This window comes from Cyprinus carpio, chromosome A24 (genome assembly GCF_018340385.1).
Source record: "Cyprinus carpio isolate SPL01 chromosome A24, ASM1834038v1, whole genome shotgun sequence".
In the NCBI taxonomy this organism is placed as follows: Eukaryota; Metazoa; Chordata; class Actinopteri; order Cypriniformes; family Cyprinidae; genus Cyprinus; species Cyprinus carpio.
This window is the reverse complement of record NC_056595.1, coordinates 15,269,633-15,285,212: the sequence shown is the minus strand read 5'-3', so window position 1 is coordinate 15,285,212 and position 15,580 is coordinate 15,269,633. Positions and strand designations below refer to the sequence as shown.

General features: G+C 40.6%; 2 protein-coding genes across 4 annotated transcripts; both read right to left on the bottom strand.

The window, feature by feature from the left end:
• Window positions 1-11: 11 nt before the first annotated feature.
• Window positions 12-9,591, bottom strand: LOC109050230 (basic helix-loop-helix domain-containing protein USF3-like). 2 transcript variants are annotated; one of them, XM_042714330.1, is made up of 7 exons: window positions 9,448-9,591; window positions 8,689-8,774; window positions 8,521-8,585; window positions 7,904-7,935; window positions 7,703-7,785; window positions 7,507-7,600; window positions 12-7,342 (listed from the first exon to the last, which is right to left on the bottom strand). In XM_042714330.1, the coding sequence occupies exons 3-7, from the start codon at window positions 8,565-8,567 to the stop codon at window positions 537-539; spliced, it is 7,062 nt and encodes a 2,353-aa protein (XP_042570264.1). In that variant the 5' UTR covers window positions 8,568-8,585; window positions 8,689-8,774; window positions 9,448-9,591; the 3' UTR covers window positions 12-536. The 2 variants fall into 2 exon arrangements, with proteins under 2 accessions (XP_042570264.1, XP_042570265.1); XM_042714331.1 differs by having other exon boundaries at window positions 12-7,339.
• A 283-nt stretch (window positions 9,592-9,874) lies between these two features.
• naa50 (N-alpha-acetyltransferase 50, NatE catalytic subunit) lies at window positions 9,875-14,673 on the bottom strand. 2 transcript variants are annotated; one of them, XM_042714337.1, is made up of 5 exons: window positions 14,388-14,673; window positions 12,523-12,656; window positions 11,886-12,005; window positions 11,588-11,654; window positions 9,875-11,419 (listed from the first exon to the last, which is right to left on the bottom strand). In XM_042714337.1, exons 1-5 carry the CDS (start codon window positions 14,393-14,395, stop codon window positions 11,242-11,244), a joined length of 507 nt encoding a protein of 168 aa, XP_042570271.1. In that variant the 5' UTR covers window positions 14,396-14,673; the 3' UTR covers window positions 9,875-11,241. The 2 variants fall into 2 exon arrangements, with proteins under 2 accessions (XP_042570271.1, XP_042570270.1); XM_042714336.1 differs by having other exon boundaries at window positions 12,523-12,659; window positions 14,388-14,670.
• Between the last annotated feature and the right edge of the window lie 907 nt (window positions 14,674-15,580).

Below are 15,580 nucleotides of genomic sequence, written 5' to 3'. Positions count from 1 at the left end.
AATACCTACAGACCATACATCCAATTTCATAAATAAGTGAAATTTCTTCTGGAATATTCTGCAGGAAACCTTTTTAAAGATGGAAAAATATTTTTAAACATTTAAAAAAAACAACTGATACATTACAAAACAGCTCAAATATATCTACTGTAGCATTAAATGCAATATAACCTTTTATTTGCTCATTATTGTTGCTACAAAGTAATAGAACATACAGACATTATTTTTTCCATTAAACAATGTGAGCTGTTCTTAAGAAAAATAAAGACAAGCTACACATCATGTAGAACCATGACAGCCCAAAGTATCAGCAAACAAAGAAAGCAAAAGAAACCAACCAAAGGCTAACAGATATAATGCAATATTTTATTTTGCCCCCACAGTTCCAGAGTTATCCTGACTTGTGAGTTGAGAACATTCCACGCTTTGCTTTTGAGGAATTAAAAGTCTTTACACTATGGCCATCCACTACAAATCCCATGCTGAGGTGAGGGCAAAACAGTTCTGTGGTGAGGGATGAAAAACCCTATAAAACCTTAAACAGCAGAAGTCCCATCATGACCCAGGATATGACTGATGTTGTGGGCTGGGCGATTAGATTGTTTATTTGAATCTGAGGAAGTAGTGTTGGCAAGAGACAATAATGGTGACATTGGCATAGAGGAGCCATCAGGAGGCATTGCTGTGGCAATTTCAGGGAACAAAGACGTAAGGTTAAAGTTGGATAAATGAGGTGTGATGCCTGAAGAATTTCCAATTGGCATTGGTGTTATATCTGTGAGAAGTGGGAAGCTGGCCTGTGCAAAACCAACAGGTCGAGGGGGAGAAAGAATAGAACCAAAGCGGTTGTTCAGTGGTGCACTGCCACTCTTGTCAGTGCTTGGACTTGTAAACATCTGGTTTGAGAAATACTGTAAAGGAATCTCACTTGGAAGGCTAGGATGAGCTGCAGGGGAATATGAGGGATAAAATGAAGGTAAAGTGTTCTGAGGTTCCACAGGAAGGAGGGCTGGGGTGCGAGAGGCACCTGGCTGCGTGACCGGTGGGATGAACGATGCATTGGCATTAATGGGAGGTGGTGGGTTCATTCCTCCTTCAGCAATGAAAGGAAAGCCAAAGTTCTGGGTAAGATCAGACATGGCACAGCGATCGGACACTAAATTGTTGTCACTACTGACCTGTGCACCATCTGCCATGAAACGCACAATGCTACTCCGTCTAGCTTCACCTCCTGTTTGTGTACGGCTAAGGATCACTCCTCCTCCTGATGGAAGAGGTAAAGAACTTTCTGGTTCAAAAGGATTTCCAGGTCTCAAGTTGCCTGACCGTGGTCGATCTCCTGGACGAATCTTTGTGCTTTGTGGATCTGGTCCAATATGATGGGGGCGTTGACTAACAGAGAGTGACCTGGTTGAGCCTTGAGTTCGTCCTGTGTCTGAACTGCTGTGTGGTGTTGGGGGATGGGGTGGACCTGTTCTCACAGGTGGACCATGCAAGTTTGCATTGACCTGAGAAATATGACCTTTGTTGTTGTCCCCTAGATGTATGGGAGCAGCTTTCTGTGCAGGGTGCAAATTAGGGCTAGAAGATTTAGCCTGAAGTTCTCCAGCAGAGGTCCCAGGAATGCAGTTGTACTCTATACTCCCTGGGGTACAGCCCTGGGCTGCCCTTTGGTGCCCATTTTGTTCAGGAATATGAGGTGCCAAAAGGCTTTGCATAAAGCTCTGGTGACATCCCTCCTGTTCTCTTGTCAATCCTGCTCCAATGTGCACACCTTGAGAAACAGGATGCGGACCTGAATATGTTCCACGTGAACGCCCATCCACTGTAGGCCCTGCACCCATTCTAAATCCTGTTTGTGGCTGAGGACCTCTCTGGATTTGAGGTACAGACTTGCTGGACATGTCACCACTTCGAGACACTTGCACTTCAAAGTTATTTAGCTGATGCCCACTAACCAGAGCCTTGAAAGGTCCACAATCTGGTATTCTCTGGGCATTCGCGTTATTAGCATGGTCAGGTGGTATCCTGCTCTGAGAATTATGAGTAATGTTACTTTTACCACGTGATGAATCTACATACCCTCGCAATTCTGACTGGTCCTGTGCATTGCTTCGAGGTGCTTGCAGGTGTACACCCATACGTTGTTCACCAGTAGCAGGAGTCTTGCCTATCAGAGCCTCTGCTGAGTAGCTAGAGAGTCGGTGGCGCTCCTGATGTGATGAAGTGCAAGCAAGATCCGAAGAACGCGAAACAGAATTATTAGCCTGAGAGGTCAACTGCTGCTGCTCCATTGAACGAGACCCCATTAGTCTTTGCACAGCCCCATGATCCTGTCCAGTTGGACGTTCTGGCTGACCCAAGTGATTATTTTGATGTGCTCTCTGACCTGCCTGTTGGGCCTCACAGTTTTTGTCCTGTCTAACTCCAAAGTGCTGCTGTTGAATCTGCTGCTGAAGATGCTGATGACGTGAATGTGAATTCTGTGGTGGCATCTGCTGTTGTTGGTGTGATTGTTGCTGCTGTTGAATCTGTTGTGCTTTTTGCTGCTGTTGTTGTGATTGCTGCTGTTGATGGTGCTGTTGTTGCTGGGATTGTTGTGGATGTTGTTGTTGCTGTTGTTGGTGTTGCTGAGGAGGCTGCACACCACTCTTTTCCAAATGATGTTGTTTCTGCAAACCAACATTTAGTCCAGTCTGCCCACCACGCACCACTCCTCTCTTTTTTTGCACTTGCTGTTCTTGCAGCAGGTTCCTCTGATGAATACTGTGGATCTGAGATTCTGGTTGTGTAAGGTGATGGTGAAGCTGGTAAAGGTGTCTTTGTTCTTGTTGTTGTTGATGTTTGAGGTAGGGGTTTCCACCTAAGTTCTGCCCAGACTGCGGTGCATTATGTTGTGTGTGTCCCTGCTGCAGGTGCACCACACTTAGATGAGTCTGCTCATGTGTTGGCACCTGAGTAGAGCAATGTCCTTCTGTAGGGCGGAGCACAGTGCTCATGAAAGTATTACCAGAAAACAGAGCCCCAACACCATCAGAGTGATTTCTTGGCATACCTGCAGAAGTACTTGAGGGCATCTGACCAACCATCATTTGCACGTGATCTGTAGCCTTGATGTCCACTCTTGCAACATTCCCTGCTGGGCTCGGTTTTGAACGCTTATTTGGAAGAATAAGGTCATCTTGGGCAGACCTTTTTGGCATATCCTTCTGATGACGTTCAACCATTCCAATACCAACATGGGTTCGCATCAGAGCATTTTTTAAAGGTGCATATTCATTAGGTTGAGCAGGGCCAGAACAGGTTGGGGGAACTTGTGAGGAAGACTGAGTCACCATAACAGCAGCACCTCCTGACGACGAAGCAGAAACCTGCTGTGCAAGATTGGGTGATCCTGAATAAGGCTGGTTAGAGCTTGGTCTGATGAGGTTATTAACATTAAGGCTGGTGACAGAACTAGGCTGAGACTGCGAGTAAGCAATGCTCTGTGGAAGTCTGATGCCAGTAGTACCGCTAGCTAAAGGCTCAACTGGAGGAACTCGAGCAGAGTTCTGAGATGAAGTTTCAGACACGGGTAAATCAGCCTGCTTTGTCAGTTTAACCTGCTGGTCAGTCGCACTATCCTTGTTAGAAGGGGCTGCCTGCCTTTTTGGAATGTCCCACCCTGTGGCAGCAGTACTTGTTGGGTTGTCAACACTGCATCCTGCAGCCCTCTTGCCTGGGCTGTCCTGTTCAAATATGGCTCTTGCTAATATTTCTGCCTGCTCAGAAGTGAAGGTGAATGCACCAAATGAACTTGAAGAGGCATTGATGTTGTGGCCTGCTGGAAGCAATGATGCAACAGAAAACCGTCTTCCACCTGAACCTCCTGCAAAAGGCGATTCAGTCTGTCTATTGGTTACAAGTGGAGGATCAAAGGAATCATTTTCCAATGTACATACTTGTTGTGGAGGAACTGTTTCTTTTTGAGCAAAAGCGCCTATCTCTGTCACACCCTTTTCTGTGGCACCATCAGATTGTCTATCCTTACCAGGTTGTATGTTCATATTTGATTCAGGCAGTTTGAAGTCTGCACAATTCCCTTGGTTACTGGTTGTCATGGACATTTTCATTGTGGATGGTTGTTTTAAGGACTTGAAAGGGTCTGATAACCTAGAAGTTTCTGGAAGATGAACAGGTTGTGTTGACAAAGAAGTGTCTTGTCCAGGAGTTGAGGGCACAATAAATGATGTCTGATTTTGAGAAGAGTTAGTCAACTCTTCTCTTCTTGCAAACTTATTTTGTGTTTGTGAAATGGACTGATTTGCCATGATGGAAATCACTGGCTCACCCTCCGTTGAATTAGCCCTGATGCCTAATGTTTGACTTGGTGTGGATATATCACTTGGTAATGGAGGCTGACAAAAGTCTGAATTAACAGATTTACCTTTTGAATTGTTTTGGGCAGAGCTTACAGTGATCAGCAGAGGGGAACTCTCTGTAAAACTGGGTCTTGATTCTGTTGATCCACCTTTGCTATTGGTGCAAACATGACTGCTACTCACCTTATTCTGTTCAGTAGTTTCACTACAAAATGTCACACTGGATGAAGAGTTAACATGAACTTCTGATGAGGCAACTGACAAAGATACAGCAGTATCCACAGAGCTACACTGTGACGAGAGAGCAGCACTAACCACTGAACAATTAAGCTGGGGACCAACATCTGGAATAAAGATTTCTTTACTCAAGCTGCCACAATTTGTAGAAACAACCACATTACCCTGAGTAGAACATACAGTACTGACACTACTAACTGTTACATTGTTATGCAAGTGGACATCATCTATAGATTTTGCTTTAGTCTTTGAAACCTCTCCACAAGCCAATGTTGGCTTGGCAACAGATCCATTAACTGAAGACATGACAGAACTGTCTTCTGATTTTCCACTGGAGGAACTGACACTAATGATTGCAGAACTACTGCAGGTGGAACTAACAATGTTTGGGGCAGGTCCTCTCTGCGTGTTAACATCATGACAAACCGCATCTTTATTTAAAGAACTAACCGAATCAACACTTTTTGCTACAGTGGATAACTCAGAACATGTATCATTTGCAACAAATGCCTTATTCTTGAGAGCAATTCTACGCAAACTTCGCCCAGGTTTAGGTTCCTTTTGTTTAACCAATTTGGTTCTCCTAACTGAGTTTTGTCTGGTTTGATTTCCAGACATCCCTAAACCTTTCTTTGGCAGAATTTTAACTGCACTGCCAGCGGCAGTTGATGGTACAGGTACAGAAGAGGAAAGAACAGTTTCAGTAGAAGTGCTGACTTCTGGACCACACGTTGGAAGAGGCTGCACAGTAGTGGTGGAGTAAGAAGGTGGAGTAATGGAGTATATCTGAACATTGCTTTGACTTGAGACCTTTGAAATGCTCTGACTAAGATTAGTTAGAGCACCTAAACAATTCATGGCAATATTGGAAGTGGGTTCCTCACAGGTGGGCTGAAGTATCTGAGTTACACTTTGACCAGATAGAGAGTTTCCCTTATCTGGTGACTTTGCCGGCTGCAGAACATAAACTTGTCCATTCACAGTGATAGTCTGAGGTGCTTGTGCTTGCAATTGGGTTGAGGGCCGTGGAAGAATATGTACCAACTGCTTTGTACCAGCTGCCTGCATGCTAGCTGTACAGGTAGGGTTTGAAGTGGTCGTTTGACTGGATAAAGTTGGGGTTGCCGTTGACACAATGGCAGTGTGATGACTCTGTGGTGCAGGTGTCAAAGTAGGTGCCTGAATTATGACAATGTGCTGGCAGGGTGTCTGACTAGTGACATCCTCTCTGAGAACCTGTGGTGCTGGACATGAGCCTCCCTGTTGCAGAATAACAACATGTGAGTTACTTGGAGGAGAGGAAGTCACAGCCGCTGGTGTTTCCTCAGAATTCACCTGCAATAACTGCATTGTCTGTAACACTGGCAGTGTGGCAGCTTGTGGTTGAGGCACAAGGGCAGGCTGAGTTGGTGGATTGATGATTGGCTGAGCTTGAGGCACCACACTGAGATGCAGTTGAGGCACAATGGCAGACTGGGCTTGGGGCACCACTGTAGAATTGGAATGAGGCTGGCATGGCAGAGCAGAATGAACTGGAATTTTAGGTTGTAGGGTGGGGTTGCAGGTGGTCATTAGAGCAGAGTTGAGTTGAGGTTTTGGTAATAATGCAGGTTGTGCCCGAACAGATGATTGTGGATGGGTCAACTGTGCTGTCTGTGTTCCAACAGGCTGATGGACCACTACGGCTTGGGATACAATGGCTGGCACTGATAAAATTGAAGACTGTTGTGCTACTGCTCTCTGAGGGCATGGTACAACTGCTGAATATATCTGAGGAGGTCTCTGCCCAGATGGCTGAACAGGAATGCATGCTGGTATTGGGGGTTGCAGTTGCACAGGAGCCTCAAGGTGTTTTGTCCCAGCTGAACATATAGAAAGTTGCTGAGGGTTATGTGAAATGCTGGCACCATCTGTGACGAGTGCTTGAGAGACAGGTTGCACCGTATTTCCTGCAAGCTGTAGTGTTGTCCATGTAGTCTGAGTGCTACTAGCTGCACTGGTTCTAAGAAGGGTAGAGCTTGCTGCTAAGATGGTGCTAGCAGATTGGATTTCAGTAGGTGCAGCAACAGGAACCACTGAGTTACTGATCACAACTTGAGGCAGTGAAGATAGGCTAAGCATATGCTGAAGTCTGAGAGGCGTGGTTGGACAGGTAGCAGAAGTGAGACTAGGGATTGGGTTATCTGGTTGAAGTTGTGGAGGGACTGGGGTGCTGACAACAGGCTGTGGACATACACCTTGAAGAGTAATATAATTCATAGGAGGGTTTAATCTTGGAGTAGCAGGCCCCAGAGGAGAATACTGTTCCAAGACTGTAAGATATGGCTTTGATACAGCAGGAATAAGAGTTGCTACAGGTATGTGGGAAGAAGCAGAGGAGACTACAACTTTATTTACTTGTGCTCCAATACCAACAGACTGGCCCTTACCCAATGTAATATCACATGCAGGTTGGACAGTTACAGCATTTGCCGGTTGTTTATCAAGATGAGAAACTTGATTTGGTGGAATGGAGACTTTGCTTGTGGGACATAAGGTGTTGTCATCGGAGTAGACAATTGTTCCCTTTGACATCAAGTGAGTTGGAGTGACTTTGGCTACTTTTGCACAGCGCTGCTTCCCTTTCCAGTGTATAGTGGGGTCATCCAGGAAATTGATCCCATTAGCTTTGAGGAGTTCAATATAATGAGCACTTTCCTTGCGCATGTCCTCCAGCTGGTGCCGTAAGCGCTTTATCTCTTCTGCTGCAGAGACATATTTAACACAGATTACAAAGAATGCATTGGCAGGCATTTAATTCAGTACTTATCTTCATAAAACCATGTCCCCATTAGGAATAAGTAAAATGTTAATGGATCAAATGCACTTAAGTTATACAATTAACTATTGTAATTAAGTCATCGCTCACCTTGGACTTTGTCTCCTCCATTAAGCATTTCATCATTTTGTCGCTTTAGCTCAGTGATGTAACGAAAAGCCTCTCCCAGAATCATATTTTTACTCTATAAGGAGAGTCAAGATATTACAAAGTGAAAACACTGTAGAAACCATAAAAACAGCACTTTTAAAACTGTGCTTAGTTTCTAGTTCTATTACACATTTACCTGTTTCAAGGCCTGAGAGCAAGGCAAAAGTTCTCCAATCCGATTTATACCAGCATTGATTTTCTCTTTACGATGTCTTTCCACTGATGTTCAAGAGAAATAAATAATAGCATACAAAATATTACTTTTAAAAGATATTCATTAAATATTAAAATAAGATCAAAAACAGTTTGACAAATTTTTACCATAATGCTTTCTCACCTGCATTATGGATCTCCTTGTTTTTCTTCCGCCTAACATTTCACAGAAAATTATTACATGATAAACAACTTGAGCTCACAAGTGAATAAAAATCATTAAACATCAGAAAACTTCTACCTAATTAAACTGCATTCTTATTTAAATCACATAATTAAAAATGCATATACACATAATTAAAAAAAAAAGATTTATAAATATAAAAATTGTAATACTTTCCCATGAGAATCAGTTCATTAACATTAATGCACTGGGTATGACGAACTAACAATAAACAGCAATTTTTATAAGAACAATTATTTATGTATCTTAATGTTAATTTACACATTTGTCCATTGTCATGTTCATTCATAATGCATTTACAAACATAACTTTATACAACAATAACATTAACTTAGAATAATAAATGTTATAAAGTATAGTAAATTGTTACCTATTGCATTTACTGCATTAAAATAATTAAATGACAGAACATTAAAATACAGAACCTTATTGTTAAGTGTCACGCATAGAGCAAACCTAGCCCCAAAATTGTAAAATTAATAAAGGAACAATTCACTGGGTTCAATCAGAACTGCCATGACATTCAATATACGATTTAAGCAGGAACTTATCAGTACCGTGGTGGTTTTGGGTTATTTGTTCGATTCTGTACTATCTCCGGCATCCTGGCACACTTTACAGCCTGTTAATACCAAAACAAATGAACAAAATCTTATTTGAAAAAAAATGCAACTTATAGTATATGCAAGGGGATATGCTGTGGTTGGGGGTAAATGCAAAATTACCTTCAAGCACTAAGCATGTAGCTATAATTTCTGTGAGCTCAGTGTTGGAGAGCATAGATCCAGGCACTTATATGCTCTATAAAAAACTGCAATAAAGAGAAGGGAAAATAATAGATTTTAATTCTAGATAGTGACATAACTTTACATCAACGACTCTTACAGGTCTGTGAGACAATGTCATTGACAGCTTGTCCTCTATATTCAGCACAGACTTTCACTAATGCAGGAAGTCTTGATGCATTAAGATTAAATGAAATGGACACTATTTACTAGCAAGTCCTCAAAACATTAACTAGGAATCAAACTCATGTCAGAGGTTAGCAACACAGACACAATATAGACCACACCTAACTTGAGATTATTAAATCAAAATACCAATGCATGTAAATACAGTAAAAGAAAGCCACTTTGACTCGCCTGTCAGCACTAGCATGTAAAGCTCTTTAACACTGAACTGGCTAATATACTTAGCTTGTTAGCTTTGAAATCTACACTATATCTGTGTTGAGCTCTGAGTCTGAATAGAGAAAATAGATACACACAGACGGAGGAGAATATAGCTGACTGTACACATACTACTGTGCAACTTTTTAGGTGTCTCCTTTTATATGCCCTTAAGGTACAAAGATGTCTTGAGTGGTTAACTGGCAGTGAGCTAACACGACTGCTAACACATAACCATGGTTTTCGATCACTAACTGCATCACTAATCTCTTTAACACAACATATCAGCAGGTCTGTCACTTAAAAAAAGCCTACCGACTGCTTGTCCATCCTTTGAGCTGACGATATCCCCGTCAAAACTTTGTTGATCCTGAACAATTCACTCCATCTCTGACCTAGCATAAAACTGCCAGTCACAAAACAGTGAGGCGGGACTTCTGTTCTGTCCAATCACGGCGAAGACGAATGAGATTGTATCCAATAAGATCCCGAATCCGTGTTGAAGGGGCGTTATTGTTGACGAACTCATCGGAAAACGCACAAAACGCAGGAGACGAGAATGTTTGTTGTTAGTGGTGTCCCCAGTCTTGTGGACTTTGTAACCGCTTAAAAAAAAATTAAATAAAATTTTTTAAACTCTCAAAATAATATATATTTTTAATAAAAACAAGTTTATATTAAAAAAAAATTTAATTATATTGAATAACATTCACGTCCACAAAAATAATGAAAAACGAAAAAATGCAAATAGTAATTTTTATTTAGAGGTTTAAAAGTCATACAATATAGAGCTCCAGAAAAAGATAAAATTTTCCAAATAAATGAGGAACAAAAACATGCTTTTACTACAATGGAGAGGGCATGTCTCCCCTGGCATGCACTGAGTCAGGGCTTTTCCTGGGATCTGGTTCTGTAGGTCCTATAAAACAACTTGTAGAACGAACTTGTGACACTCCCACACGTGTATGGGAAATAGGTGGTGGTCAGTGAACATCACTGAAATGTTGGGAGGAGTATTTATTTCTGCTGCATTAACAAGTGAGAAGCTAGGATTCAAATGTAGAAACACTCAAGCAGGTAATGGGACGGGGAGTGGAGAGATGAAATGTTCACATCAAAAACACTAATAAACTAACTTCAGTCCTGGTGGACTAAAAGTTATTAGAGAACCACATTCACTGTAAACAACGCAACCGTCAAGGCCCATAAAAAGCCATTCCTGTTTGTTATCTGAAGCCTTAACATCTCTCCAGCAGCATTACTGCAAACCCTAGAAAAAGCCCAGACTCAATCCACAAATTAAAAAAGAGAGAGAAAAAAAAGATGGGGATATTAAATAATGGGCTGAAAAACAAAAACATTTATAACCAAGTGGAGTTTACTCCTCTTAACCTCCCCCTTATTAAAACAGTTGTACCACTCTCTTGTTCGAGGGGGCTCTACGCTCCATTTCCTCACTAGTTTAGCCTCAACTCAGACTGAGGCGGCTGACATCACAAGGAGACATTGCATCACATGCAACCCTCCAATGCTGCATATTGCCTGTATGGTGAATCAGGAGGTCTCAGCCACTAGTAGATTCCCTTGCCGTGTGTCCAAGGGCTCAGGTGGCGGGGTGACGGACTTCTGCGGATCCCACGTGCCCCTAAGACGATTCAAACAATCACTCCAAGGTTTCCAGCTGGGGCGCATCGAGTCATATTTGAAAGACTTTACCTCTTTAGTTCTATTGTTTTGTCCAAGCAAAGCTATGTCCCCTTACCTTAAACAAATCTAAAACAAATGCAAACAGTATGCTTTGAAAACATAACCTTCACCATGTCAGATCAATAAGTCGTCAGCAGCTTTTTGGAGCACTTATGGATTCTTCTTGAAAACCTCCATGTAATTTCAACTCTCTAAATGATGAAACATAAAAAAAAAAAAAAAAAAAAAAAAAAAAACAATTGAGGGGGGACTAAAGTTTTTGCACAATAAATGCAGCAAATATGTCATTGACTTTTTCTGTCTAAAATGTCCTCTGAAGAAAGTGGTGAGTGTGTCAACCCTGGGGCATCTGTTACAGTTCCATTTGGGGGAAGAGACCGATCTGGTGTGCCGCTTCGATCCCTAGTCGGCTTTCTGCAGCTCTCCTGCAGGGGGCGCACATGGGCTGCGCAGGCTTTTCTGAAGAACGTGGGCATCTGCTGGCTCTATCCTCTTGTAATAGTTCTTTTTTGTCTCGATGATCTCAAAGCCAAATTTCTGGTAGAAGTCAATTGCAGACTCATTGCTGATCTGCACATGACTGTGGAGACATGAAAGAGAAAGCGAAACCATTAGTTTAGCACAGAGAAGACTCCATAAATATTCAGACATTATGTGGTTACTTGAGAATCAACATTAAACATTATGTGAATGAGACACAGATGGAGGTTTCACAACAAATAAAGCACAAGACCGTCTTCAGACTCACAGGTAAATGTTGTCAAAAGTGCCATCCTTCTCACAAATGTTCAACACATGGTTCAGCATTTTTGTTCCTCAAACAAACACGGCAAGATAAATATCAGTAACGGGAAAATATGCAAATAACAAAATTCAAACATCACTGCTCTAGCGGATTATACAAATCTTCACGTCAGGCATCACTCACAGACAATAATCTGGTTATGCAATTATGCATTCAATCCGAGGGAATCTGACCCCTTTCTGCCCTTTGAAAAAAAACAAGGACACACAAGCACATCAAATTTCCAAAAAAGTGATCAAACCTATGCCAAGTCTGCGGTAAGGCGCTAGACAACCTAAGGTCATGATGTAGAGTCGCTTCTGGTTCTGAGAGTGATCCACTCTACAGCAAACGGCACCAACTGCGATGTCGTTGAAATACGCTGTAAAAGGTTCACAAGGTGAGCATGAATCTATTTAAACTACCGTCCAAAAGTTTGGGTCAGCAAGTTTGTTTTTGTTTTTTTTGGAAAGAAATTAATACCTTTATTCAAGTATTAGGACACATTAAATTGATCAGAAGTGACAGTAAAGATATTTATAATGTCACAAAAAAATCTAGTTCATGTAACTGCTATTTTTATTTTTTTGTAGTTTCTAGTGGGGTTTTTTTGTGTGTTTTCAACATTTATAATAAATGAAAAATAAATGAAAATCTTTTCAAAATTCAGCTTTGCCATCACAGGAATAAATTACATTTTAAAATCTGTTCAAATAGAAAACCGTTCTTTTAAAATGTACTAATATTTGACAATATTACCGTTTTTACTATATGCTTGATGAGCATAAGAGACTTTCAAGATCATTACAATCTTACCAACCCAAACTTTTGAACAACATTTTACATTATGACTAATAGCCTAAGAATCAACAGGATGTAACTGAAGCTTTGTTTCTTACCTAGCTTAGCGAGCTCTCCTACTTCAAGAACATCTTTGTAGAACTTGTCGTTGTAGCTGACAGGGAAGATCACTTGGTTCAGACGCTTCAACTGTTTAATGTTGTGGGGTGTAACGTCCCCCAACTCGATCCGGCTACTAGAACAAAAGCAGAATGGTCAACTAGCTGTGCACAGACACTACACATCAATAGAACATAGTCTCTAAAATAACAGCTTTACTAGTAGGAATACACAAGATATTGGTACCATATCAGTTATCAGTTGATTCTGGCTATATAGCAGATGTATGCATGTTCATCATTTTCCCTATTTTAACATTTTATTACCTCCGGCATCATGTAACAGTCACTTTAAGTAATTTAATAAAAGTAATATTTAGAAAATCTCAAAATGAATACGCAGTTTTTGTACTCCATCAAAATGTGATGACTAAATTACATTTAAAGTAACTGATTTATTTTTAGAGTTTTTTTTTATAATTTAGAGAAATTTTTTTTTTTTTTTTTTTGCTTATTCTTTCTTGCTTTTTTTTTATATCAATGCATCCCTATTTACTATCTTCTTTCTAGTTGTTGACATCTAAACGTTGCACTCACAAAACATTTCTTGGGTCAACTTGACTGTAAACTAGCAGTGTGTAAAGTTGGTATTTATAGGAGGTCAGCATGCTGAAGCCCAACACCAGCACCAACACAACAGCTGCTGGTCATGTGCTCACCGCTGCCACTTAAACAACCAGTATGTGGTAACAGGAGAAAAACATGGGCCCTAAATGTGGTTTGCAGAGGAGGATCAATACATTGCACAGTAAAACCTTGTGATTCCCAATCATCAACTCTAAATGCATTGCAAGCTTGAGTGGAGATAAAGTCTCACATATTTAGGTAAATCATGACAGATCATATAAATACTATCAAATGGCCTTCTCAACAATTTCAGTCTGTTAAAACTGTGGCCCCCAAACCTTGTTCCTGGGGCCCCCCAAAAACACACATTTAGATGGTTCTCTCATCATACACACCGGATTCACATCAGAGAACTGTAATGGGTGTGTCAGATAAATGTGTACTGTTGGAGGCCCTCCAAGAACAGGGTTACTGTGGTAAAGATGTAAATTTTAAACCGAATTTGAATCGACATATAAGATGAAAGGTATTTAAATAGAATAATAGTCAACGTCACTTAATTGTAGCTTTAAACATGGTCAAAGCAAATCACTTGTGAAATATTAACGCATCAGTGTCATAACGCAAAATTGTCTTATACATAAATGTATTATTTCATACGCCAGACTTCAAGTAACAACCTTCATGAAGTGTCTTAAAACCCTAAGAACTGTCATTTTCTGTATGCTATGTGGCTAAGCTCACTCCATCACGTGTGTCCCCATCTTTCCACTTTTACATCAAAATATTCACACTTATGAAAATTAACATGAAAGCAACTAGTTTTAATTGCGAACTAACGGCCTCAGGATCCACGAGAGATCATTTCACAGGAATATAAAACGTGGCTGGCTAACCAAGATAGCAACTTGAAGACTGACTCAACATTTTCGGATTTAGATTCGACACACGATCCAGTTTGGCACGGACTTAAGTCGTGCCATTTTTACTGGCATATGGTTTAATCTGATGCTGTATTATATTAGGCATTTTCGGAACAATGGCGAAAAAAAGAGACGGCAATGTCTAAAAGCTGGGTGTGAAAATGCGGCGCAAATGTCTCTCCTCCACATTAAGCGCGCAGAGAGCTAGCAGCTAGCATTAGACCAACTCCACTGCCCCCCTGCTGGAAAAAAGAGAGAACAGAGAAGGGAAAACTTTACTTGAGAGTAATAGACGCTTCGTAGTTGTTTACTCACCCTTTCATGTTGAAGAAAACACGTTTGTTGTGAGGGACACAGGGGCAGTTGGCGGTATTTGGTCTAAAGGGGAATTTGGGCAGAGTTTGGGATGTGATCCCCTCCACATGTATGCTGCTAGCACACTAGCTAAGCAGTCCGCATTTGCCTCTGTGCTGTGGCCGAAGGTTGCCAGGTCTTTTTGATTAAATCACCGCAAACAACATAAGTCCGACTGAGAACCTAATTAAAAGATTTTTATAGTTGTTTTGAAGTATAACTCACTTTCTTTAATAGGTAGTGTAACGTAGATCGATATAAGCACGCATTTAACCCCTGGAAAAGGGGTAAATATTCTACCCCAAAAACAATTCGAAACGCTATGAAACGGAGAATTCTTCAACCAAACTTCACCACTGACAACAAGCAACAGGAAACAGAAAAACGGGAAATTACGTTTTAAAATTTTGTGCCCTGAAAACACAAGTCCTACTATAATCTGTCGACGAAATTGAATGTTTCTTGAAAAGATAAAATGACTTTGTATCAAAGTACCTTGGATGTAATGGCTGCTCTTGTAATCCTTGTATACAGTCTAATAATATGCACAAATTAATATGATTATGAGTTAATAAAAATTAAACTGAATGAATATATTCAAGCAGTTGACTTTTACATTTAGAATAACTTCATGCAAATTGTATTTAAACATTTACATTTAAACAATTACATTAAAGATTTTTACACTGTATTAAATTTTACACAGTAACTAAAGTGTAGTTACTTCAGTGTGGATGAAAACTCTGTCTTTGAAGTACAGATATATCCATGGTGTCAAGGGTTGACTAGTCAGCTTGGCCCTGTTAGTCCCTGCTGCTAGATGACATAACTACACCATCTGAGTGCAAAGAGCATCATTCTCTATTAACTCTATTTTTATTTTACAGTATATGCTTGGGACTGTGAGTATTTTTATCTTTAATATGAGCTTCCTACAGCAATGTGATTGTCTTCATCGTGGTCATTTATTGCTTTCACACTGTCAATAAAGTGGTCATATTCAACAAGATATGACATCCCCTTCAACCAGTAAAATTAAAATTATTTGCCATGTGATTCACATTTTTGGTAACAAGGTAAATGAGACATTAGCACGTTAGCTCAAATCCTCTCAAAGCTCCATAGTGAGCTCATTTTAGACTAGAAAATACATA

Bases quoted from the DNA above. Each gene is read 5' to 3' on its own strand.
- LOC109050230 (XM_042714330.1), bottom strand. From the start codon at position 8,567: ATGCCGGAGATAGTACAGAATCGAACAAATAACCCAAAACCACCACG. The intron at 7,936-8,520 runs GTACTGATAAGT...GTGAAATGTTAG, and splicing joins AATAACCCAAAACCACCACG to GCGGAAGAAAAACAAGGAGA. The intron at 7,786-7,903 runs GTGAGAAAGCAT...CTTGAACATCAG, and splicing joins CAAGGAGATCCATAATGCAG to TGGAAAGACATCGTAAAGAG.
- naa50 (XM_042714336.1), bottom strand. The intron at 12,006-12,522 runs GTAAGAAACAAA...AACCTTTTACAG, and splicing joins AGGAGAGCTCGCTAAGCTAG to CGTATTTCAACGACATCGCA. The intron at 11,655-11,885 runs GTTTGATCACTT...TGTTTGTTTGAG, and splicing joins TTACCGCAGACTTGGCATAG to GAACAAAAATGCTGAACCAT.